The sequence below is a fragment of the Ailuropoda melanoleuca genome, chromosome 9 (assembly GCF_002007445.2).
Source record: "Ailuropoda melanoleuca isolate Jingjing chromosome 9, ASM200744v2, whole genome shotgun sequence".
Classification (NCBI taxonomy): domain Eukaryota; kingdom Metazoa; phylum Chordata; class Mammalia; order Carnivora; family Ursidae; genus Ailuropoda; species Ailuropoda melanoleuca.
The window spans coordinates 41,107,739-41,134,152 of NC_048226.1; the positions used below are offsets into that span (position 1 = coordinate 41,107,739).

The window sequence follows — 26,414 nt, forward strand, 5'->3', positions numbered from 1 at the left end:
AGTGTCTTCATTTATTATGCTAATTGACTTTCCAAGTGCAGGGAGGAGGGTTATCTGCCCTGTGAATTATTCCCGGTTGGGGGCTTTTAAAAGCAAACCTATTTTGTGCCTAAACAAAACCAAAAATCAATGTGTTTCTTTTCAAAGACGGGAGGGTCAATACCATGGTTGTTTTGTTCCCATCCAGTTATGTAACCGTGGGGACTTGTTTCTTTGCTTTCAGGATTTGTACAAAACACATTAAAGCTAAACAATAGGCGGGAGTCATAGGAGCAACCCTCGAGCTGTGTCTTGGAGTACGTCCTCCTAGGTTTGGGAATCTCCAATTAGTTCCATCTCAAGGGCTGACTCCGTGTGTGTGTGTGTGTGTGTGTGTGTGTGTGTGTGTGTTTAGTTAGCTGGCACGCAACACACTTCCCCAGGGTTGTTTCCTTTTTCCTGAGATTTGGCGAAGGGTAAAGGGTCGGAGTCACATGGATACAAAGCATTTGATTAATGTCCAAGTCACCGCTGTGGCTGCCGGAGCCTCCTCCCCTCCAGCCCGGGCCGCGTGAGGCCGGAGCCGCGGGGCCGGGCGTGCAGGTCCCGGGCCCGGGCCCCCTCCCTCGGGAGTTACCTCCTCAGAGCCTCGCGCCTCCCGCGCCGGAGTTCCGGCGGGCGCCCGCTCCTCTCCCACCAGCCCAGCCTCTCCCCAGCATGTAAAGTCGCCCGTACCTCCTCAGACTTCTCGGAGGCAGCAACTTTCCTATCTGGCCGCGCGGGGCTGGGCACCAGTCGGCGCGCGGGGCAGCGCGCAGCACAGCAGCCCCGCATCCCGCCGCCCACCATGAGCGACGAGAGCCGCGGGGACGGCCGCGCCGAGAGCGCCAAGGACCTGGAGAAACAGCTTCGCCTGCGCGTGTGCGTGCTCAGCGAGCTCCAGAAGACCGAGCGGGACTATGTGGGCACGCTGGAGTTCCTGGTGTCGGTGAGTGTGTCCCCGCGCGGCGACGCAGGGGGCGGCGGGCGGCGCGGGGCGCGGACCCCCGGAAAGGCCGCGGGAAGCGCGCGCGGCATTGTCTGCGGGGGGACGGGGCACCGGTCCCGACATCGCGGGACCACGAACCCGCGCGCGGATGTGTGCTCGCGGGCGCCGGGAGCCCCGGCGGGGTTTTTTCACGCCTGGACACGCAGTGAGTTTGCCAGGGCCTTGGAGACCTGCAGATTTAAAAAGTTAGCGCCAATGGGAGAAGGCTCTTGTCCAGGGAATCCCTGCTACCCCATCTTTCCTCACTCTTTACCCCTGTCCCTGGCCTGCCGCATTGTGTAATTTTTTCCCTTACCTTTCCCCGCCGGGATTTTGTTTTAAGACTTTGGCTTGGTGATTAAAGTCAGTCTGCCTAATTCAGGTACATTTAGTTAAAAAAAAAAAAAACAAACCTGGATTATTTTGGAGCTTGAGTGCATTATTCAGATTACATGGCAGCGAAGTCCCTTTAGTTATAATAATCTTTGAAACATAGGATTCTGGCGGGGGGTACAGAAAGAGCAGCGGGGTTATGATCTCTAGCAGCTGTTGGATATTAAAGCCACATGTGGTGCTCACTCCGTTCTAGCCCTACTACTCCTACCCCATCCCCCATCCCGGTTTTAAATTTGCTCCCCGCTCAGCTCCTGGGTTCCCTGTTCACACTGAGCCCAGGATAGCGGTATAATAAAACTAGTGTCAAACAACTTCAAGATTTCATAGAAAGAACTGGCAGGAACTTTGTTAGCAAAGTTTCAGCTTGACGCATTGGAAGGCTGCTCTGGAAACGTTGCATTCATTTTAGAGCCAGAAGGGGCAAAATTGAGTGAAGGAAACTTCTGAGACATCACTCAAAGGTTTTCTATTAAACGTTGCAAAGACAAAGAGTTTGAGCATTGGCTCCTCTCCACCCAGATGCCTGGGAGAGCATCATTTAAAGACTGAGGACCTTTAGCCTTTGCAATCTAACTCAAATCTTCAAACCTTCTGCTCCTTCCACCTCCCTGTTGCATGCCCCAGTGGTCCAAAGGGAAATGTTTCCAAGGCCAAACTTCCTGCTGAGTGTTCTGTAAGATGTTAACTTTCTGCTTATAGTTGTGGTAGAGGAATTCACTTTGCTATGGCAAGGAGAGAACAGTGTTTCAAGGGATGATGTAAGATGCACAGGTTGACTTCTGGTTGACTTTTCAAATTAAAATCAGTATACTTGAGCCCCCGGGGCCACATTCTTTGGAAGTGTTTGGATGTTTGAGAATATATGGGTAATTAGTGATAAATTGGATTGTTGTACACTTCCATGCAGCAGTGTCAAAAAAGTATGTTTTTAAGGAGATTTGACTCTTTTTTCTACAAAGTTATTACAATATTATTGACTATATTTCCTATGTTGTACTTTTCCACGACTTATTTATTTTATAATTCTAAGTGTGTACCTCTTAATCCTCTTCACCTATTTCACTTATCCCCCCTACTCCCCTCCCCTCTGGAAATTACTTGTTTGTTCTCTGTATTTATGACTCTGTTTCTCTTTTTGTTGTTGTTTGTTAGCTTGTTTGTTTTGTTTTTTTTAGATTCCACTGTAAATGAAATTATATGTTATTTGTCTTTCTGACTTATTTTACTTTGCATAATACTGTCTAGGTCTATCTGTGTTGTCACAAATGGCCAGATTTAATTCTTTTTTATGGCCGAGTAATATTCCATTGTGTATTCCATATTCCATTCCATACCACATCTTTTAGATCAGTTCATTTATAGGTGGACACTTAAGTGGCTTCCATAGCTTACATATTATAAACAATGCTGTGACAAACATAGACATACATATATCTTTTTGAATTAGTGTTTTCATTTTCCTCAGCAAATACCCAGAACTGGACTTATGGATCATATGATACCTCTTTTTTTTAGTTATTTGAGGACCTCCTATACTGTTTTCCATAGGGGCCGCACCAATTTACATTCCCCACCAAGAGTGCATGAGGATTCCCTTTCCTCTATGTCTTTGCCAACACTTGTTTCTTGTCTTTTTGATACTAGCCGTTTTGACTGGTATGAGGTGGAGATTTGACTTTTAATAGCTTCAGATTTGCCTTTCATGCAACTTCATTGGTGACAAAGTCCTTTGACTTTTAAAAAATCTGAGTCACTTCTTAAACTGCATTAGTTACTCCTTTCTGGTAGTATATGAAAAAAGGACTGTGCAGAGTCCTAATTTATAGAAATAGCTAATCTAACCTACATCAAAAACCAATTTGTTAACTTTATTTAACATGGAGTTTTTCCTTTAACCTTAGCACCTGATTATTAAAATTGAGACATTATTGCTATATAGCGTTGGTTAAGAAATTGGGGGGGGTGCCTGGGTGGCTCAGTCGGTTAAGCATCTGTCTTCAGCTCAGGTCATGATCCCAGGGTGCTGGAATTGAGTCCTGCATTGGGCTCTTTGCTCAGCAGGAAGCCTGCTTTTCCCTCCGCCTGTTGCTCACCCTGCTTGTGCTCTTTCTCTCTGACAAATACATAAATAAAATCTTAAAAAAAAAAGAAAAAAATTGTGGGAGATATGAAATAAATTATATGTACCTATTTACAAGTAGTTCATTTAATGACTTCATTCTTATCTCATTCAGAAATTATGGACTCTTCCACTTTTATTTTTCTTTGACCATTATTTTGCACATAGATCCAGTATTTATGCACATACATGTTCACACACACAAACACACTAATTGGCCTGATTATCATCCTAAACATAAGTTTACCCTGACTTCTTTTTAGTCATAATCATTCAAAGCTTAAGATCTACTTATAATACACTTTTAGATTTTCTTTTATGAGTATTTCTTTTTTGATTATTATTTATAACAACACTGGATACCCATGTGTATTACTTGGTCACCTTCTGTTGATATAGTCAATCTAGTTTTAACTTTAGCCTAAGCTAATAGTGTACCAACCTTTAAAAAATTCAAACTCTTTGTCTTGGCAATTCCTTTTCTAGGAGTCCATCCTGAAAGACTGATAAATGCAGACAAACCATAAAAGTTATTTTTTTTTAAAGATTTTATTTATTTATTTGACTGAGATAGAGACAGCCAGCGAGAGAGGGAATACAAGCAGGGGGAGTGGGAGAGGAAGAAGCAGGCTCATAGCAGAGGAGCCTGATGTGGGGCTCGATCCTATAATGCTGGGATCACGCCCGGAGCTGAAGGCAGACGCCTAACCGCTGTGCCACCCAGACGCCTCTATTTCTTGGTATGCCCTACAATTGGGTTGCAAANGGAGCTAAAGGCAGACGCCTAACCGCTGTGCCACCCAGACGCCTCTATTTCTTGGTATGCCCTACAATTGGGTTGCAAACAGGAAACCAATTGCAACATACTGTTGTCCAGACTTGGAATATTAAATACTGGGTATTAGGTCCATAAAAGTTATTTCTTTAGAAAAAATGTGTTCGAGTACTTTTAATAAAACACAATAGTTCATCTCCCAAACAAAACATGAACAGGCAGTCCAGCAAATTTGGTCACTCTCTACATTTTATCTATGACCTAAAAATAACTAATCCAGATATTATAACCTACCCACAATATCGAATTTAGAAATTTATAATACAATGAATGGAAATAATGGTGTGTTACAAATATCTTTAATACCACAATACCTGATTTATTTATTTATTTTTAAATATTTTATTTATTTATCCAACAGAGATAGAGACAGACAGCGAGAGAGGGAACACAAGCGGGGGGGTGGGAGAGGAAGAAGCAGGCTCCCAGCAGAAGAGCCTGATGTGGGGCTCGATCCCATAACGCCGGGATCACACCCTGAGCCGAAGGCAGACGCTTAACTGCTGTGCCACCCAGGTGCCCCCACAATGCCTGATCTAAATACTGTCTGTTTTAAATGCAGGTACTACATGTTTAATTTAAAACTTCCTGTTACATAAATTCATGTGTGCCCAAGTGAAATTTAAATAGCTTCCACTCTCTTATACAAACCAAATGGAAGAAAAACAAAACTCAGAATTTTAAGGATGATATAGGAATTGTACTTAAGAATGGAGTGGGAGTTGGGGCGTCTGGGTGGCTCAGTCAGTTAAAATGTGAGACTCTTGATTTCAGCTCAGGTCATGATCTTGGGGTCATGAGATCAAGCCCCACATCAGGCTCCACACTGGACGTGGAGCCTGCTTAGGATTCTCTCTCTCTGTGTCCCTCTGCCCCACTCCTGCCCTCTCCTAAAAAAAGAATGGGGTGGGAGGTTAGCGATGGGTCAATTGGATCATTCAGTCATTCAGTAAGCATTTACCATCTACTTACAGTTTCAAAAGCACTGTACAAAATTCTGGGGGAAAACAGACAAAATATGGGCCTGTCCTCAAGAAGCTTACATTCTAATAGAATGAGAACAAAGTAAACACATACATGTATAAGCTTCCTTTGGTGCTAGGGAAGAAAAACTACAGAGAAGACTGGGTACAAAGCAGTGAGCACTGTAGCCTGTAGGGTGGGGTAGGGAGGACAGGATTATGAAGTTTCCTGAAGGAACGGAGCCCTGAAAGCCCAGTGGAAATGCGAAAGGATAGAAGGCTAGCAAGAAATAAAAGAGGAAGCCAGAGATCCCACGGGAAGAGTGAGCCACTCTAAATAACAGCTCTCTGCTGGGTGGGAGAGGAGAAAGTTGTTCTCGCCTTAAAAAAACCTAAGGGTTGGAAATGAGAACAGAAAAGAATCAGAAGTATGAAAGATCTCAGGGGCGCGCAGGTACTCTGTGGTGAAGCATCTGACTTCCGCTCAGGTCCAAATCTGAGTCCTGGAATCAAGCCCTAAGTCAGGCTCCCCTCAGCAGGGAGTCTGCTTCTTCTCCCTCTCCCTCTGTCCCTCCCCTGGCTCATGCTAGCTTGCTCTTTCTCTCTCTTTCTTCCCTTCAGGTCATATGATCATTTGATTATTTATGGGCTTGTAAGTAAAAAATATATTCTTGGTAGAACTAAAAATATGTTTTCTATCTCTTCATAATAAAGATAAGAGTTACCCTTCATGCATCTTAATGGCTGAAATAATGAGACAAATCTAAAACAATGACTAATCTAACAAATATTTACATTTGACTTAGAAATACACTATCAAATGTTTTACAATGAATGTGCCTCTTATTTAATACTCATTTAATACTAGTGCTAATTTTTTTAAAAAAATAACTTGATTTAATGCTCTACTAGCACAATCTTGAAATTTGTGCTAATTTTATCTTTGAACTTGTGTTTTACAAGTAAAGTCCACTGTCACTGATGTGACAGTGGAGTGTGAGTAGAGCAGATACATGAAAGAAAGAGAAAAGTTTTTATTTCAATACCTTTAATAGCACATTTTCCCCAATTTTTGAGCACGAGGCCTCACACTTTTATTTTGCACTGGGCCTGGAAAATCATGTAGGCGCATTTCACTATGGCATTGCAGCAGGATGGCTATTTCCATTTTTGTCTAAACTGGGACACTTCTGAGAGTGAAAGGGAGGGCTGTTAATAATTACTCTGGGAAACAGATGTAACCCGGGATTGTTCCTGGCAAATCAGAATGCACTGTTCTTCCACATTGCGGGCACATGAAGATGAAGACTTTGAGCTACATGTCTTGTCATAGACGAAAGATTTTGAAATGTGTTACCTGTCTAGGTGTTGACCTCAGATATCCCAGAATCTGAGTCCTGTCTCTAATTTACTAGGTAACTTTGGATCCATTCCTAAACTTTTCCTGCCCCATTTTCTTCATCTGTAAAATGGGGAAACAATAGCATTTCTCAGGGCTGCTGTAAGGATGAGATGATGGATGCTTGGGGCTCTGCCCTGTCCCTGACTCACAGGAGGGCCCTACATACAGTTACTGTTATTTCTTCTGATGCTGCAGTTGTTACACAGAGCTACACGAACCGGTCAACCTTAGTGTATAATTTTTGCCTGTATGATATTCTCCTCTATACTTTCTGTCTCTGAGTCTCTTCTTTGCTTCTTCCCCTGGTGTTTCTCTTCTGTTCATGCAGTCCTTCTTCCCATGATATTCTTATAAATACTCAGTTGACTTAAGACTGTGAGAACTTTGCAGTCTGTATAACAACAACCATAGCACAGTGTTTTACAGTTGATAGCAAGCAGTTGCATGTTTATTATCTGATTTGGCTTAATATATGTGTCCCTTCACTCTTCCAAATGGTGCTCTCTTGAGTTCAGGGTTCTGTGGTTTGGCTTCAGGGGCCCTCACAGAGGTTGAGGGGGAACTGAATTGCACAGCCTCAGGCTCTCCACTCAGCCTCTCCTCACAGAGCCCCACCTTCTGATTTGTGCTTTTGCTAAAGCAGTTAGAAAAGCCACTTACCTAGATAGGAAACTCTAAAAGAATAGGAATGGTGCATTTATTTCCTAGGTACAATTTTCTTGGCCTAAACATAGCGCTGTGTAAATAGCAGGTGCACAGGGAAACAAACAAATAAAACAAAAGCAAACACACAGTCTGAATGAGTCCAAAAACAACTTCTTTCAGTCACGACCTAACTTTTCCCAGGCAAGGATAAATTGATTCAACACATTATGCTTAGGCTTATGTTATACCGGTGGAATTGTGTGACCCTCAAATTCATATGCTGCTGTCCTAACCCTCAGTATACAAATAACCACAATGCCATGCGGGAGAGGCAATGATAAGAGTAGTAAGCAAGTTGCATGGAGGTATCAAGGGGCCCCTTCACTCTGGGATCAAGGGAAGTTTTGGGAAAGAGGTGACGGATAGCTTCTGAAAGATGATGAGGAGGAATATGCCAGACTAGGAAGACAGCTGTCCATCCAGAAAGAGTAGCATATTCCGTGTGGCCTCGGAATGGCATTCTGGGGGTCCTGGCATGACGTTGCCTAGGGGATGCTGAAAATTCTTTGTTAATGGAGACTGAAAAGTTCTATATGCTTTTTGGATATTTTTGGGTATAGGTAGGAGATGAAGTAAGTTCAGTCCAGTTTGAGAAGGATTCTATTTTTAAGAATTCTTTTTAAAAAATTTTTAAAAAGACTTCATTTATTTATTTGAGACAGAGAGTGGGAGAGAGAACATGAGCAGGGGGAGGGACAGAGGGAGAAGCAGACTGCCTGCTGAGTATGACCTGAGTTGAAGGCAGACACTTGACTGACTGAGCCGCCCAGGCTCCCCCATTTTTAAGAATTCTGACTTGAACTTAAAGTGGTGGGACATTAATTGTGAGGGGACACCTACTGTCTTATTAATAATAAACAAATTTGAGACCTCCAAAGTTGGCACTGGAAGGGGATTTCCTGTGGGATAAATTTTCTAGGCCAAGATTTCCTGAATCCCTGCCTCTGAATTTCACCTCGGGATTCTTTCCCCTCATTCCCTATGTCTACCACCTCCCTGGTCCTCAGCACTCCACACAAGCACACAGAAAAGACCTTTCCTTTCTTCGCTCAATCTGGGACAGGTTATAATCTTCAAAACATTATTCTTGACTAGGGAAGAACACAGGCCAGTAATCCTAGAAACAACATGAAACACGAACGTAGTCTAACTTGTATAATACAGATTTTTGTTCCTACCAAAGTGATCTTTCTCTCAGGGCCCAGAGACTCTGATCTATTTTTATCCTCAGCCCTAAGATAGCTGCTAACTGACCCTCTGGCTGGGCACTACTCCTGGGCTGACTTGGGAGAGTACTTTGTTTTCTAGCCATTAGCTTGAACATGAACATGCATCAGCACACTGCCCTTAAGATGTCTTGACTCTTGTAGTGAATATATCCTAGTTCATTCAGAATTCTGATTTTTGGAGTATTAATCATTATGGCCAGAGCCTACTTCCCATGCAGAGGGATGCATCTTTAGTCTTATGGTTTCATCTGCATAATTATACCTTATTATAATGCCATTAATATAAGAATTAGCTTAGCTTAGACCAAGATTAGCTTTGTTTCTCAGCAAGAGAATTCTGTCAATGGGATTGAGGCATAAAGAATGGAGTCTAGTTACCCATTGGGAGTTTCTGCCATTGCATTGGTCCGGGTAAGAAATGTGGAATGTCTGATTTAAGATAGAAGCAATGAAGAAGATAAACAAAGCAAAACAGAGTAAAAACCAAACCAAACCACAAACAGGCAAATAAGCACCCAACAACTATGAGACATTCTTGGGTGGAACTTCTGGTATTTGTGTTCATTCAGAAGCGGAGATTTCTGTAGAAGGGAAAACATAGTGTGGAACTTGAGTCTGTAGTTTGAAGACAAAGTGGATAGTGTCACTAATGGAGAAGTGAAATACAAGGGACAGAATAGCATTGGGAGGAGGAGAAAAGTGTATTTAGTTTTGGACCTGCTGGGCTTCAAATTCTGCTGCTTTTTGAAGATAAGAATATGAAAGTTAAGGGGCGCCTGGGTGGCACAGCTGTTAAGCGTCTGCCTTCGGCTCAGGGCGTGATCCCGGCGTTATGGGATCGAGCCCCATCGGGTTCCTCCGCTGTGAGCCTGCTTCTTCCTCTCCCACTCCCCCTGCTTGTGTTCCCTCTCTCACTGGCTGTCTCTGTCAAATAAATAAATAAAATCTTAAAAAAAAAAAAAGAATATGAAAGTTAAGAAAGAATTTGGGGCAAAAATTAGAGATCTAGAAATTAAGTTACCGTATTTGTTGAAGTTATCAGGTGGATGAGATGCCATAGGGGAACAACTCAAGGAAAAAAACGTACAAACCAAGGGTAGGATGTTGGAAAGCCAGCGTTTAAACGATAGAAGACGAAATAGAGTGCGTTGGTGACTTGGACTGAGCCATCAAAAGTTGAAACAAAGAGGGCGCCTGGGTGGCACAGCGGTTAAGCGTCTGCCTTTGGCTCAGGGCGTGATCCCAGCATTATGGGATCGAGTCCCACATCAGGCTCCTCCACTATGAGCCTGCTTCTTCCTCTCCCACTCCCCCTGCTTGTGTTCCCTCTCTCGCTGGCTGTCTCTATCTCTGTTAAATAAATAAGATCTTAAAAAAAAAAAAAAAGTTGAAACAAAGAACCAGGAGAGAGTGATCTCTTGAAATCCACCGAAGGACCTAATAACCAGAAGAAACGTTTCTTTTAAAGTGTCAGAACTTTTGGGAAGTAGGTTGTGGGAAGACTGAAGAGGCCCCTGGATTTGGCAATTAGCCTGTCATTGGGTTTTAGTGTGTGTGAGCAGGAGGCTGACAGAATGATCTGAGACCCCAGTGAAGCCGAGGGGTGAAGACCGGTGGAAAAACTATCCAGAGACTTTGGTGGTAAGTGCAAGGGGAGACGTAGGTTAGTAACAGAAGCTGGTGATTTTGTCCAGGGACGTTTGAGGAAGGTGAGTACGGCCAAGGGAAGGAGATGAGAGAAAGGCAGCTAACAGCTACAATGCAGGATGGTAGAAGTGCAGAGCGTCTTCATGTAAACCATGGCAGGAACCCCCATGTCACCGGGAGATAGGGAAGATACTTGGCAAGGTTCGCTGCCATGAAACACCCACGGCAAAGCATTGTTTCTGACTCTGACTCCAAGAATGAGCCAGCTGGCTCTCGGATATTTTTAAAATTCTGTTTCTTTAGTCTAGTGCCTGAGGAACTGCTGGGATGGCCTTTGTACCCCCTTGTGAACACTTACCAGCGACCCTGTCACGCTGGGACAGTGGGGTGAAGTGCATGGTACAGAGCATGGGTTTAGGGAATCTGATGACCTGGGTTGAAGTTCTGGCTGAACTTACAAGCTACGTGGAACTTGGGGCAAATTACATAGCTTCTTTATGCTTAGTTTCACATTTGGAAAGCACATTCAATAATATCTCACAGGCTGGCCTCAAGTTCAAATCAGTTTCTGTAGGTAAAGTCCTGACAGGTACTAAGCATTTCCTCTCTTTTTCCTTTCTCCTCTTGCCTCAGACCGAGTCTGGCACTTGTTGAGGCCACCTAGCCTGCTTCTGAGCCCTTTCTCTTCCAGCCTGGAAGCATACCAGAGGGTTTAATAAACGATAAAGAAAGGTCCTGAGGAGGGCAGAGGGGTCTTCAGGACCGCAGGGGAGATGTGGTCTTAGACGGGAAGAGGGCGGTGGGAGAGGGGTGGGAGGTGGGGGGGGGTGGCTGTGAAGGGTGGGGAGTAGTTTTCCTCTGGAAGGAACAAAGGACACAGTGCCCAGAGTTATTTTAAGAGGAGAGGTGAGTCGGAGGTTTCTACTGGATGACCTTTATTTCTCTGAAATCGAACTATTGTTTTCTTTGTGCTCCGTTTTGGGTTTTTTGTTTGTTTTTGCTGAGAGTAAGGAGCTATAGAGACAGTGGTAAAGATTTGGAACATACACTTTCGAGAATAGTAAGGGGAATTGAATTCAGTACCTGAGGTTGGATGTTTGGCTGTCTTTGTGTCATCGTTCTTTTATTTATTTTTATTATTATTTTAAAAGATTTGATGTATTTATTTATTGAGAGAGAGAGAGAGAGAATGAGGGAGAGAGCACCAGCAGGGGGGAGGGGTAGAGGGAGAAGGAGAAGTAGACTCGCTGCTGAGCTCGGAGCCCAAGGAGGGTGGGGTGGGGGCGACTTCATCCCAGGACCCTGCATCATGGGCTCATAACCTGAGCCTGAGCCAAAGGCAGAAGATGGTTAACCAAATGAGCCACCTAGGCAGTCCTGTAATTGTTCTTTTAAATGTGGACTTTCTTAATGCAACATATGAATTTAGAAGTCAAAATAGAGAAGTGGCCTCTCCTGATTTCTTATATTATGACTAGGTTCAAGTCTTGGAAATAATGAAGTAATCATTTTTTTAAACCATGACACAAATTGTAGAGAACTTCTATATTATTACATTTAATGCACACAGCAATTACTGTGCAAACTCTTTAAAAAGAAACATTGATTTATCTGACAATGTTTTGGTATCATTACATTTTTTCTCTACTTGTGTTTTAGCAGTGACTGTTGAATGCTCTTTTACTATATACCTGGTTTATACTTTAATTCCAAATAAAATCGTTATGTTTGAGTTTTGTGTACAGTTAGTTTGACCTAAAAATAGTTGTTTTTGTTTACATGAATTCTTTAAAAATCTTAATTATAATATTTACTTTTTATAATACACGAATTTTCATTCTCAATGTATTAAAATTGCATTAGCTATATTAAAACCAAGATTTCTTTGGCTTATGTAATTGTATTTGCCTCAAACAATAACAAATTCAGGAAAAACACCCCTTAGTAAGTTTCTTTGCTTAAAAGTATGGTTGGGTCACTTTTGAAATGGTATTGAGTATATTCATTCAAATCCTGGTGCATCTTATAAAAACTTTTTTTCTAATTTTTTCCCATTCTCATGAACAATTACTGAATTTTATCCAAGAATTCAATGATTGTAATTTTAAGAAAATTGAGATGTTAGTTGAGGTTATGGTTTTTAAACCTTTCTAGTGAGTATAGGTGACTTCAGACTGATTCCTTGAGTAAATTTGTGGTATTCTAGCCTCATCATATAGCTAAGCCTACTGTACAAAAAAGGACCTGTATTGTTGGAGAATAGCTAAGCCAAGGACATTATGTTCTGTCATCAATGTGAAATGAGTATTTTCCATTAAAAGGCAAGCCCTTCACTTGAAAAGGTTAAATGGTATAATACTTAAGAAATGATGGCAGCTGGTTAAATTTAGAATACTGAATTAAAAATATTCTCTGGGTTAGTAGCAAAAATACAGTAATATAGAATATGAATGAGTAAACATTTTTATTTATTTTAAAACTTTGTTTCTCTGGGAGAGTCACCTAAGAGTTGATGTCTATGTTTGACTTTGCTTTGCTACTTTGTTATTTTAATTATCTATTTAAGTTGTCTTCTTGCCAGTAGAAGAGTCTTTCTAGATGGTGGCACATTTTCAGTGATTGTGCAAGAAATGCTGATGTTTTCCTTTGATGCCTTGTAATGCTTCAGCTTGGCCTGACTTTCATGCTCCTTTGGTTTCTAGTTTTTTTCTTATTTGAGACTATTGCCCCAAGAAAGAAATCTTAGGATTCCAGAAATAACATCTCGCATTCCAAAGTTTTATTTCTGTCAGTAGCACTTGGGGAAGGGCTATGGAAAGACATTATGTCACCTAGGTATTAGTCCCATACCTGCAAGATTGCTTTAATAATTCATTATTTCCCCAGAGCTGAAATTATGGAAGCAAAGGGGATTTTCATTTTCTACACTGTATATCTATATGTTGGACTTTGTATAGCTTTAATATATTTTTATGTGTTATATAGAAATATTTTATATTCATATATTTATTCTACAAAAACATGTTTGAATATTCTAGACAATTTTATCCCAATTTTTCTTATACCTCTTGAATAAAGAGACATCTGGCAGAGACTTCTAGTTGCTCCCAATGTCAAATATTCTTTTCTTCCATAGTGATAAAAGTTTTAGCTCAGGACATGATTGTCTAACTTAAGACTACATTTCCCAGCCTCCCTTTTAGTAAGTGTGGGCATATGAATAGGTTCTGGGCAGTAGGATGTGAGCAGAAGTGACATGGGTAACTTCCAAGGTGTACCTTTATAATGAAGAAGTATGCACTCTCTCTCCCTTCTCTCTGGCTGGTATGAAGATGTGATGGCCAGTAATGAGGCAGCCATTTTGAGCCATCAAATTGAAGTCACATGTTGAGGATAACAGAACAACAAAATAGAAGGAGTCCATTTCTTTATTAAAGCAGTCTAACTGGTATCTTATCAAAAATGGCCCTGTACGTGATCCCGGAGTCCTGGGATCAAGCCCCACATCCAGCTCCTCCGCTGGGAGCCTGCTTCTTCCTTTCCCACTCCCCCTGCCTGTGTTCCCTCTCTCGCTGGTTGTCTCTCTATTAAATGAATAAATAAAATCTTTAAAAAAAAATGGCCCTGTAAAAACAGATCAGTATTTACTTTATTCTGTCCTAACATTATCTTTTTTGACATTTTACATTGTTCTTCCAATTTTTCACTGTTTTATGTAAATTATTAATGAATTGGCAAACTTTAATGTATTTTTCTGCCTTTGTCTTAACTGAGTATCCTAATGTTTTAAATTTATTTCTAGTTTCTCTCTTTTTTATTTTTTTTAAAGATTTTATTTATTTATTTGACAGAGAGAGACAGCCAGTGAGAGAGGGAACACAAGCAGGGGGTGGGAAAGGAAGAAGCAGGCTCATAACGGAGAAGCCTTATGTGGGGCTCAATCCCAGAGCACCGGGATCACGCTCTGAGCCGAAGGCAGACGCTTAACGACTGCGCCACCCAGGCGCCCCTCTAGTTTCTCTTTAATGAAAGCTCACCAGTGATTTCTCCGGATTATGCTAAAACAACACTCTTTTGCTATTGGTAAACTTTCATTTTTTTCTTGGTCAGAAAAAGAACGGTATTATTTTTAACCTATACTTCTATGTTTTTTTTTCTGAAGACCAGAATTTGTGTTTATTATGTATATTTATAAGAATATTTGTTCAGCTGCTTTCACTGAGGTTAAACAACAGTAGTTTAAACAACGTGGATTGTTTGTGACTATGAAAACCGTATGTAATCAACATGGCTTTTTTTTGTGCCCTGTCTTGGAGCTCCAGTTATTTAATTTTTCAATTTGATTGCACAACGGTATTTCAGAGGAGTAAGCNCCACTGTTTTATGTAAATTATTAATGAATTGGCAAACTTTAATGTATTTTTCTGCCTTTGTCTTCACTGAGTATCCTAATGTTTTAAATTTATTTCTAGTTTCTCTCTTTTTTTATTTTTTTTAAAGATTTTATTTATTTATTTGACAGAGAGAGACAGCCAGTGAGAGAGGGAACACAAGCAGGGGGTGGGAGAGGAAGAAGCAGGCTCATAACGGAGAAGCCTGATGTGGGGCTCAATCCCAGAGCACCGGGATCACGCTCTGAGCCGAAGGCAGACGCTTACCGGCTGCGCCACCCAAGCGCCCCTCTAGTTTCTCTTTAATGAAAGCTCACCAGTGATTTCTCCGGATTATGCTAAAACAACACTCTTTTGCTATTGGTAAACTTTCATTTTTTTTTCTTGGTCAGAAAAAGAACGGTATTATTTTTAACCTATACTTCTATGTTTTTTTTTCTGAAGACCAGAATTTGTGTTTATTATGTATATTTATAAGAATATTTGTTCAGCTGCTTTCACTGAGGTTAAACAACAGTAGTTTAAACAACGTGGATTGTTTGTGACTATGAAAACCGTATGTAATCAACATGGCTTTTTTTTGTGCCCTGTCTTGGAGCTCCAGTTATTTAATTTTTCAATTTGATTGCACAACGGTATTTCAGAGGAGTAAGCAGCTCCTCTTTATCAGGTCATTAAGTCTCCCTTTCCTTCTATCTTACTGCTCCACCATCCCCTAGGACCAATTAAATCAATGTCTGTTGGAGAGAGAGCCAGGCATCAGTATTTTATATAGTTTCTCCAGGTGGTTCCAAAGTTTAGAAGGTTGGGGAACCAATACACTAGGGTCTTCTTGTCCATATGGTTGACGCTGGCTTACAGATCCCTTTCACATTCCAGCTCTAAGGGGACAGAGACAAATTCCACACATCACTCTCACTCTCCTCCCCTTGGCTGGAACGTCATGGCATGGCTGAACCAGCTGCAAGGAGACTGAAAATGTGCTATCTAGTTGGGCAGCCATGTGTACCGCTGAAACTTGGGGAGTTCTGCACTAAAATAGAGAAGTGGAAAATAAATATTGAGGAGCAAAGTGTAATTTCTGCCACACTTTAGACTCCAGTGATACTTTGGGCTTGGTGCTCAGAAATTCATTTATATTAATTCTTGGATTCCTTTACTGTAAGAACCTGTTCTACTTAACATATAATTTGGATTATTTTCCCCTAAAATAATATATTCTTGTCCACATAGAACTCTAACTAATATTTATCTATCTCTTCACATATGTTTGTAAGAGCTACCTAAAGGGTTTTTATTTTTGGTTTGGTTTTCATTTTGTTGTTGTTTTTTTCCCATTGGCTTTTACTATAGGAAGGGTGAAGAGAGGATTTGGAGATTTTTGTGTAACTAATTTTTTTTTTTTCTGACGTCTCAAACAAATGTAAAAACAGTCCCAGGAAAATATGGAAATCATTTAATCTGTCCTTGTTGTGTGTCAGGCACTGGATAGTCCTGGTAACTCAATTCATAACTCCTTTCACAGTTTCTATCATTGTAATAAACACCTAGTATACTCTGGTCGGTTCCTCGGTGGGAGAAGGGGGATTCTGAGTTGATCCATTGTGCAGCTATTCCAAGATGTTCTGCTGGTGATTCACTGGCCCAGGCATTTCTAGATTGTGGGAGCACTATGATTAATCAGGACTCGGAAAAGCAAGGCAGATGTTGGGATCGGGACGCAAAACTTGTTGACTCCGGAAGTACACAGAAGCTAGAAGTCAGGAAGGAACAGTAGTTCATTTCAGGCAAACGAACAAGAGCAAGGGAGCAACAAGAAGCTCACGGTCAATCCAAGACAGGGGTCAGAGCCAGGCAAGTACTCAGGAGCCAACAATTACCCAGAAGTCAGGAGTTTCCAGGACAGAAATGAGGAAATGCAATGACTCATTTAAAAATAGACAACCTTAATTCTACTGTTGGTTATCTGTTAGTGGACATCATTGCTAAGACTAGTTTCAGTTTAATTTAATTCCGCTTGGATCATTTTGGATCTCTATGTATTTATTTACTTACTAGTTATTTACTCTTGGTTTTATGTATTAAATGTAGCTCATGTGTATCCTCTATATGACTAAATCATATGATATTTGAAGCAGGGAATAAAGACACACACACATGCCCCCACAGACACATATCTTACAGTCTCCAAAATGTATGTATTATTCTGCATTCAGTGGATATTGTATAATTTGCATTGGTAGAAAGCATTAATGTAATTTAAGCACAAATGAAGTGAACTGTAGTTAAAATGATTGTTATTCCTGGGAGGTCTTTATTTGCCAGGACTACTTCTGTTGATAGGATAGATGAGGGAGAGTAACAGGCATTCTGGTAGTCCCAGAATGACGTTTGATAAATAAGGCATGTTATATAGGCAGGGCCATTTTTCTTAGCTTCTAGCAAGGACATTCAGCACAGCTGTGTAACCTTAGAGTCCAAAAGGGAATCATGCTACGGATAGATGAATATAGCTTTCAGGTAAAATATGAGAAGTTGATGTTTCTCCTGTATATTTTTCAGTGAGCTAATAATTCTCACATAGAAATTGTACTTTCTCTATATGGTGAAATTTTTTGAGGATAACAAATATTCTTTGGGCTTTAAGGCTATGATTGACTTAATTATAAGGAATATAATGAGTTAGATTGTCAGAAAATTTGAAAGTTTAGTTGCTAATTTCAATAGATTATTTTATTTATTTTTTAAAACAGATTTTATTTATTTGAGAGAAAGAGAGAGAGAGAGAGAGAGAGAGAGAACAAACTGGGGGAGGGGCAGAGGGAGAGGGGTGAAACTGGCTTCCCGCTGAGCAGGGACCCTGATGTGGGGCTCAATCCCAGACCCTGGGACCATGACCTGAGCCAAAGGCAGATGCTTAACTAACTGAGCCACTCAGATGCCCCAGATTCTTAATTTTAAACATTCACATTTCTGTAGTTGAGTATTTGGGTTAGATTCAACTTTAATGGCATCAGGAAAATATAAGCAAACCTTAATGAGAGGTCCAGGAAGTCAGCCTGAATGAAATCTTAAAAAAGTCTGCTAACTAGATTTAAAGAGAAAAATGTAGCTTTACTGTATTGTATTATATGTTCTTTCTACAAACCATTTGTTTTCCAGCCTGTCAGAATTGAAGTTCCAATTATTCTGCGGTATTCTAGAATTTTCTTTAGTATTTAATCTTTGCCAAGTGAAATCTGTAGTAATTTTCTAATAAGTAAAGACAGAACTAAACAATCGGTAAACAAAAAATTACCACAGAATGGAATCAGAGTGATTTGTTTGAATTTATTTCAAAATGAAATTATGGGTGAAAAACCTTTTAACACAGTGCAATTTATGTCTCAGGTCAATTTAAAAAATACCTCTTATATAATAGGCCTTATGATTTAGTCTCTTCAATAAATGTTTTCAAAAACATAAGTTTCAGATATTTTGGTTCTTTTTTAAAGATTTATTTATTTATTTGAGAGAAAGAGTGAGAGGAGGAGAGGGAAAGAAAGAATCTTAAGCAGACTCCCCATTGAGCACGGAGCCAGACTTGGGGCTAGATATCTCATGACCTGGAGATAACCACCCCTGCCAAAATCAAGAGTCGGATGCCTAAGCAACTGAGCCACCCAGGCGCACCCATATATATTTTTTTAAGATTTTACTTATCCATTCGAGAGAGAGAGAGAGAGAGAGAGAGAGAGCATGAGCAGGGTGAGGGGCAGAGAGAGAAGCAGACTCCCAGCTGAGCAGGGAGCCCCATGTGTGGCTCCACCCTGGGACCCTGGGATCACAACCTGAGCCGAAGGCAGACACTTAACCGACTGAGCCACCCAGGTGCCCCAGTTTTGATTCTTAATATTCCAGGGCATATTCACTGAGCATCTATTGTGTGCCAATCAGTGTTCTAGGTTGGGAGATACTTACAGGAATTAAAAATCCCTGTTTCATGGAGCTCCCTTTCTAAAACAGGAGATACAAATGAGTCAAATGTTTGGTATATTAGCTAGTTTAAATGGCAAGGAGAGTGAGTGCAGCAGATGGGGAATAAAAATCTGTGTATGTTTTGACATTTTATATAGGATGAAAAAACAGAAAGTCACTCCATTCTGGAAGTCTCTAAGAATATTTGAAAATAACTTTTTTTTATTTTTCTTTTTTTACACTCTCACCTTAGTAGGCAGTATCTAAGAGGAAAGTGCTGATCAGGTCTCTTGCTCAGCTCTTCAGTATAATTATAATTTAGAGGTGAAATTAAACCCAGATATACGTTGCTAATAAAGTTAATGGAGCAAATTAGCAATAGCTTAGTGGCTGTAAGACTTGAGGCTTAACTAGTTAATTCTTGAGCTGTCATTTTTCAGTACACTGCCTTTAACAGAGTAGGCATATATTTTTTTTGGAGGTGCAGCAAACTAAAAATATATGCTACCTCACTCTGTCACTGTTACATGTTTATACCATTGAGGAGCTTATTCTGTAGAGTGTTTGCCAATACGGTTTCACATCCCGGCAGCTTTGTGTCTAGTGGGAATTGCAGCCAAGGTTAGAATCCATCATTGGTGGGAACCCGCAATCTGAGCAGTGCACCACCTCAAAGAAGCTTCTGCGGGAACTGAATTGTCCTTCAGCCCTGAGTGGACTGAAGCATTAAACAGCGAGGGTGGGGGTGAGAGGTTGGGGATCCTGAAGGTGCAGCAGGATCTAAACCCAGTTTTATTGCTGTTTCCTCAGATAATCCCAGATGAGTTAAAAGCTAAGGTATGGAATGCTTTCTTATGTTTTACCCATCAAGGTCTTCCTCTGGGAGGAAAAAGGAAGGGTAAGGAGTGTGCCTTGCAACCCCTCCCCACTCCGTGTTCTGATGGTATTATCTCCCTCTGGCCCTATAGAAGTGACTCCCTTGAGAAGTGGGGACAGCTGGATGCAGCCCCTTTGTGGCCTATAAAGTGTCACTGGGAGCCACAGCCAGAGACTATGGGGGAGGGAAAGGGTCACTTCAGGACTGTGGAAAATATTCCCTTTCCCCTCAGCATGCTGGGGCCTTGTTTCTTGCCTTATTGTTAATAGAATCTGGGAGCTTGGATTCTGGTGCTGAGATTTTTTTCAGAGTTAGTTCTATAAATGATATTTTTTAGGCAGCCTTTTGTGGAGCTTCATTCTTTAGTTCACTGAATTTGTAGCACAAAGGAAGGGAAAGAGATTTATTGCTATCGTCATTACCAGCTTCAGAATAGAAATTGGTGAATAATTATACTTACATTAGACTTCTAAAAAGTATAACTGAAGGGAAGGGATTTAGCTGGCTGTATTTTTTGATAAGGTTATGTGCTCTCCCCTTCCGTTTCTCTTTAGAGACCATTCTATGGCTAATACATCATAAAAGTTAAAAGGAAGTGCGAACACAATTACCACAAAAAGTTGAAATCTTTTCCATTCACTTCTTTATGCTATTTGTGACTTGTCTGCCTGATTGTTTCAAAGTAAGGAAAAACTTGGGATTCTTATCTGTCATTATCAGTTTTGATAATGGTTTTGAGTGTGCGGTGTGATTCTGACAAAACTGGAACAAAATCAGCCTTAATCCTAGCAGCCATTGTACCAACCTAATTACAAGAATGTGTACAGAATATACGCAGTGAGCTTTAAAGGCAAGTACGTTTGTCTAATGAGATAATGCAAGATACAATGCAAGGAGGGAAATCAGAGATAGAATGAACACCCCTTTAACTCTAACAAAATCCTCAATGCCATCAGTAGCTCTTACTTGGGGACTTTGAGATTTTCTGCTCCACACTGCTCCGTTTTTTAGCACTCATCCAGCCCTGAAGTCCCCGGAGGAGGTGCTGAGTGCTGATGGCGCTCGTTAATCAAGAGTATATCGCATGTGGGTGGGGTGATCACTGGGAAGCAAGGCTGGGTTTAGAATTTGGTCCAAGATAACATCTGGACATTTCAGAGGTCATGAAAGGAGCTGGGGTCAAGGGTTAGCACAGCTGAGGTCTGCAGTCTATGACACAGAGCCAGGGGAGCAGCCTCAAGGGGATCTCTGCTACCTTTTCCACTTGGGAAATGCAGCTCCTGCTGCTTAGCCCCTTCCCGTGCCCTCTGGTCTAGTCAACCCCCCCCTTCACTTTTGGGGTCCTTCAGGAGACACAGTTTTCCTAGACTGACCAGGTAGCTTTGAGTATGGGCTTTAGGCTTATCATAACTTCCGAGGGATGGGCGATCCCATAGTAATAAAGATTAAGACCAATATTTGTAATCCAAGAAGAGGTAGATTTTGACTGCTTTCATTAAACTTATTTCCTTAGATGATTAGAATAATCATCTANAAGTATGGGCTTTAGGCTTATCATAACTTCCGAGGGATGGGCGATCCCATAGTAATAAAGATTAAGACCAATAAGAAGAGGTAGATTTTGACTGCTTTCATTAAACTTATTTCCTTAGATGATTAGAATAATCATCTAAGATGATTAGAATAATCATTTAAGCCAGTTGGTTCATAGCTACTCCCTTAAAGCATTTTTTCACCTGGAAAGGTTTACTAATGTTTTATGATTCTTGTATAGTTTCGAAGAATGTTTATCAGACTCTAGGACCATCCCTGATAATTCAAGTCTGGTCTTATCTAGAAACTGCGCCATTTGGAAAAGCTTGAAAACTTTCCGGACAACTTGTTTGAAGTTTGCTGTTTATTTTGACCAGCAGGTTCACTTGGCTACCCCTGTGTAAACATTCGAAGGGTCTTCTTTCAGTTCACTTTTGGTCCCAGGTTGGCACAGATGAAATGAGTTGCTCCAAACAAAAGGGACAGAGTTAGAGAATCTTTTGCCTTTCATCTGAGCCTGCCTTGTCTTAACATCCTATAATTCAAGTTTCTATAGCTTAATTTGTTCTAATTCCCAGGACCTGAAATATTTCTTCTCCTTGATTATTTATACTGTTATTATAATTTGTTTAGAAATTCAGGAAGTATGGAAGAATAGTAAGAGAGAAATCAGTTATTTCCATTTTGGGAAACCAAAGAGCAAAGGGGTTTTGTTTGTTAACTTACGTTGTATGTTTGAGTAACAGTGGTTGAGAGGTTAAGATCTTTTTCATGGAGTCATAATCTCTAAATTTCACGTAAAACAGTGTACGGTCCAGGTACAATTTAGTTTTCAAACTGCCACCCCAAACTAAAAACAAAAATTAATAAAAACCCCCAAACCGCAAATGAGAGCTATTCCTATTCACATGAAGAAGTACTGTAATGATCATCAGCCTTTCAACAACATGGGATTAATTATCCCAGTAAAAATAACAATACCCCTAATCTATTTTCACGCTTCTATGTCTCTGATGGAACCAATTTACAAATAAAGGCTGACATTTTACTTTGCAGTTCTCAGCCCCGCCAATCCCCTGCGGTGATTGGGCTGGACTGCCAGCTTGGGAAAATACACTAAAAATACTCGGAGTTAAGAGTTCTCACACTAGTAGCTATAAAGTCATGTTTTCTCGATCAAGAGGTAATCCTCTTTTGACTTCAGAGTAAGTAAGAAATGTGAAATGCATCAAGAGAATATCATTCTCCTCTTCTAAGATTGTGATACAATTGATGTCCTACCCAAGGCTCCTCAGAACCTGCTAGACTAGAGCCTGGAGGGTCAGGACAGAGACCAGTGGTGTAGGACTCCCTTCGTCCACCTGCTGACCTAGCAGAGTTTGCACTACCTGAAGCATTTATCAGTTATATTCATATACTAATTTACCTAATGCAAACAGATTCTCTTTCATCTGTCATGCTAGTGGCAAAGAGGAAAGGCCTGTGGTTTTTGAGTAGATTGTATTTTTGATGGGAATTGCTGGAAAGACTGTCTCATTCTATGGTTTTGTTTTTGTAGAACAGTGATTAAAATGGCCTGACTGAAGGGTTGGTGTAGGGGAGTAGTGGGTGGTCAGGGTGGCCTGGGGTCAGATGGTTGAGTGGCCTTGAATGCCAGATGAGTTTAGAACTAGTGGTAGACGGTAGAAAGGTAGGGGACGTTTTTGAGCAGGAGTCACAGAATTGAGCCTTGATTCAGGAAGGGTCATCTGGCGCAAAGGCTGTTAGCAATAAATTGTAGGAATTGCTTCATTGGGCACGGGTGAGACTGAAAGAGATCAACCCATGAAGCCCAACAAACGTCAAAAGATTAAATCAGTAGGGAATATGATGAGGCCCTTAATTAGAATCTCGGGATAGGGGGAGAGAGAGTGGAGAGTCAGGAATTAGTATTTTTAAAAAGCTCCCTAGCTGAATCAAATGTGTAGGTAAGGTTGAGAAATACAAGGAAATGAATACAATGGCATTAACATATGTATCAATCAGTTTGAGATGAATACCGTTTTTCCAATATGCCGCTGTAAAGCTGATCAGTGTGGTTGAAGTTGTGGGCATGCTTTCTTGAAAAGTGAGAGAGCTCTGAGATGGCAGAGGCAGACCGTGTGAGTTGAGAACTGGAGTGCATTATGGAGTAGTTTAAAAACCACCACCAGAAAGACATATTGCGCTGGCCAAAATGATCAGAAATGGGGCAGAGTGATCACAATCGTGACCCAGGACAGGCTTTTCCTGCAGTTGAATATGCTTAGGAGTTTTGTTTCTCCCCTTTCATGCTTTGCTCTATTTCTCCAGATGCAAAATCTCTGGGGAAAAAAGGAGTTTTTTTAAAATTTATTTTTCTTTTTTTAATTTTAAAGTACTATGCAGCGGGATAGTTCAATTGGCTACTTGGTACAGTGAGATCGAACTTCTGGCCCTTCCACTACTTATAGGAAAAGGGAGAGAGTAACTGATGTGTGCCAACCTACTCCCACATGATGGGAATTTATACACATTATCATTAACCTGTGCAATAGTCCTGTAATGTAGGGATTAACCTCCCAGTTTTATAGGAAATAAAAGGAGGCTCTAGCTCTTGAGAGAGCACACATCTGCTCTTGCTTCCAAGTCTGTGCTATTTCTTGTCTCCTGTGCCTATCTTAGCATATATGAGAAACAGTGGAGATAAACTGTGAGTGCAAAGATTAGTATTATTATTGTCATTATCAGATATTATAGAGATAACCCAGATGGATGGCTCATTCAAGATTATGTGAAAGTAAATGACAAAGGAGAAGATGTTCAGAGGAAAGCAGAGTTCATGACCATACCCCAAGAAGAGAAAGAAGTGCTAGGCTGAAGACACGAGTAAATTCACTTTACTCTTCTCACATTTTCTTGAACCCAACCTTATTGCCTTTCATTTCATCACTCCACCAACTATACCTTTGTCCAAGTCACCAGTGATATCCACGTTGCTAAATCCAGGGACCGCTGGCCAGTTTCTCAGTCCTGTTTCTGCTTGACCTGAAGGAATGTTGATCTCCTCATTGAAACACTTCCTTCCAGGACAGTATACTTTTGACTCTGCTCCTGCCTCTGTGCTCCACTGTCTCAGTGTCCTTTGCTGGTTCAGCTCATCTTCTCCATGATATGTAGCTGTTGGAGGCTCATGGTATGTATCCAGAGCCACAGGATTCATTGCTCTGACCGTTTTTCTTCTCTACCTATATTTATTCCTTTGGTGGTCACCCTGAACTTCAGTCTTGAATGTCTGTCTCTCCATGGATGTCTAATAAGTGTCTCAAACTTAACATGGCCAAAATCAAAACTGCTGATTACCTCCGCCCCCTTCCACTCTCTCCCAGCCAAACCTCATCTTTCTGAGATCTTACTCTTATTAGTAAACAACTTCATCTTTTCTCATTGATCACATGTAATAGTGGCAAATCCTTCTAGCTCTATTTAAAAAAAAAAAATATCCAGACTCTACATCCGTTCATGATAAAAACCCTCAACAAAGTAGGCTTAGAGGGAACATACCTCAATGTAATAAAGGCCACATGTGAAAAACCCGCAGCTAGCATCATTCTTAATGGAAAAAACTGAGAGCTTTTCCCCTAAGGTCAGGAGCAAGACAAGGATGTTCACTTTCACCACTTCTATTCAATATAGTACTGGAAGCCCTAGCCACAGCACTCAGACAACAAAAAGAAATAAATGGCATCCAAATTGGTAAGGAAGAAGTATAATTTTCAGTATTTGCAGATGGCATGATAGTATATATAGAAAACTCTGAAGACTCCACCAAAAAACTGCTAGAATGGATAAATGAATTCAGTAAAGTTGCAGGATATAAATCAATGCACAGAAATCTATTGCATTTCTGTACACCAATAATGAAGGAACTGAAAGAGAAATTAAGAAAACAATCCCATTTATAATTACACCAAGAATAATAAAGCATCTAGTAATAAACCTAGCCAAAGAGGTAAAAGACCTATACTCTGAAAACTATAAAACACTGGTGAAAGAAATTGAAAATGACACAAAGACATGGAAAGACAGTCCATGCTCATGGATTAGAAGAACAAATACTGTTAAAATGTCTATACTGCCCAAAGCAATCTACACATTTAATGTAATCCCTGTCAAAATGCCAACAGCATTTTTCAAAGAAGTAGAACAAGCAATTCTAAAATTTTTGTGGAAACACAAAAAACTTTGAATAGCCAAAGCAATCATGAAAAAGTAAAACAAAGCTGGAGGTATCACAATTCCAGATTTTAACCTATTTACAAAGCTTATGTCATCAAGACGATATGGTACTGGCACAAAAAATAGACACACAGATCAGTGGAACAGAATGGAAAGCCCAGAATTAATCTATGACAAAGGTGGCAATAATATGCAATGGGAAAAAGTTTCTAAAACAAATGGTGTTGGGAAAACTGGACAGCTACATGCAAAAGAATGAAATTGGACTACTTTCTTATACCATACACAAAAATGAACTCAAAATGGAGTAAAAACCTAAATGTGAGCTCTGAAACCATAAAAATTCTAGAAGAGACCACAGGCAATAATTTTTCTGACATTGGCCATAGCAACTTTTTTCTAGATATGTCTCTCGAGGCAAGGGAAATAAAAGCAAAAATAAACTATTGGGACATCATCAAAGTAAAATGCATTTTCACAGGAAAGGAAGAAAAAGCTAAAAGACAACCTACTGAATGGGAAAAGATATTTGCAAATGACATATCTGATAAAGAATTAATATCCAAATTGTATTAAGAACTATATAACTCAACACCAAAAAAACAAATAATCTAATTAGAAATGGGCAGCAGACATTTCTCTAAAGAAGACATCCAAATGGCCAACAGACACATGAAAAGATGTTCAACATCACTCATCATCGGGGAAATGCAAATCAAAATCACAGTGGGATATCTCCTCAGACCTGTCAGAATGGCTGAAACCAATTAACAGAAGAAACTGCAGGTGTTGGTGAGGATATGGGGAAAAAGAAAACTTCTTGCACTATTGGTGGTAATGCAAACTGGTGCAGCCACTGTGGAAAACTGTATGGAAGTTCCTTGAAAAGTAAAAAATAGAACTACCCTATGATTCAGCAATCACACTGAATATTTACCCAAAGTATACAAAAACACTAATTCAAAAGGGATACATGTACCTCTATGTTTATAGCAGCATTATTTACCAATGCCAGGATATGGAAGCAGCCCAGCCATCTATTTGTTGATGAATGGACAGAGAAGCAGTTTATGTACACACACACACACACACACACACACACACACACACACACACACA

General features: G+C 40.5%; 1 protein-coding gene across 2 annotated transcripts in view; it reads left to right on the forward strand.

Annotated features, from left to right (window-relative positions):
- The first annotated feature begins 443 nt into the window (after positions 1–443).
- Positions 444–26,414, forward strand: part of PREX2 (phosphatidylinositol-3,4,5-trisphosphate dependent Rac exchange factor 2) — a 299,061-nt gene continuing 273,090 nt past the window's right edge. For both annotated transcript variants that reach the window (XM_034668152.1, XM_002925213.4), the window contains exon 1: positions 444–967. In XM_034668152.1, the coding sequence (XP_034524043.1) occupies positions 827–967 (141 nt within the window). In that variant the 5' untranslated portion in view covers positions 444–826. The remainder of the gene's footprint in view (positions 968–26,414) is intronic.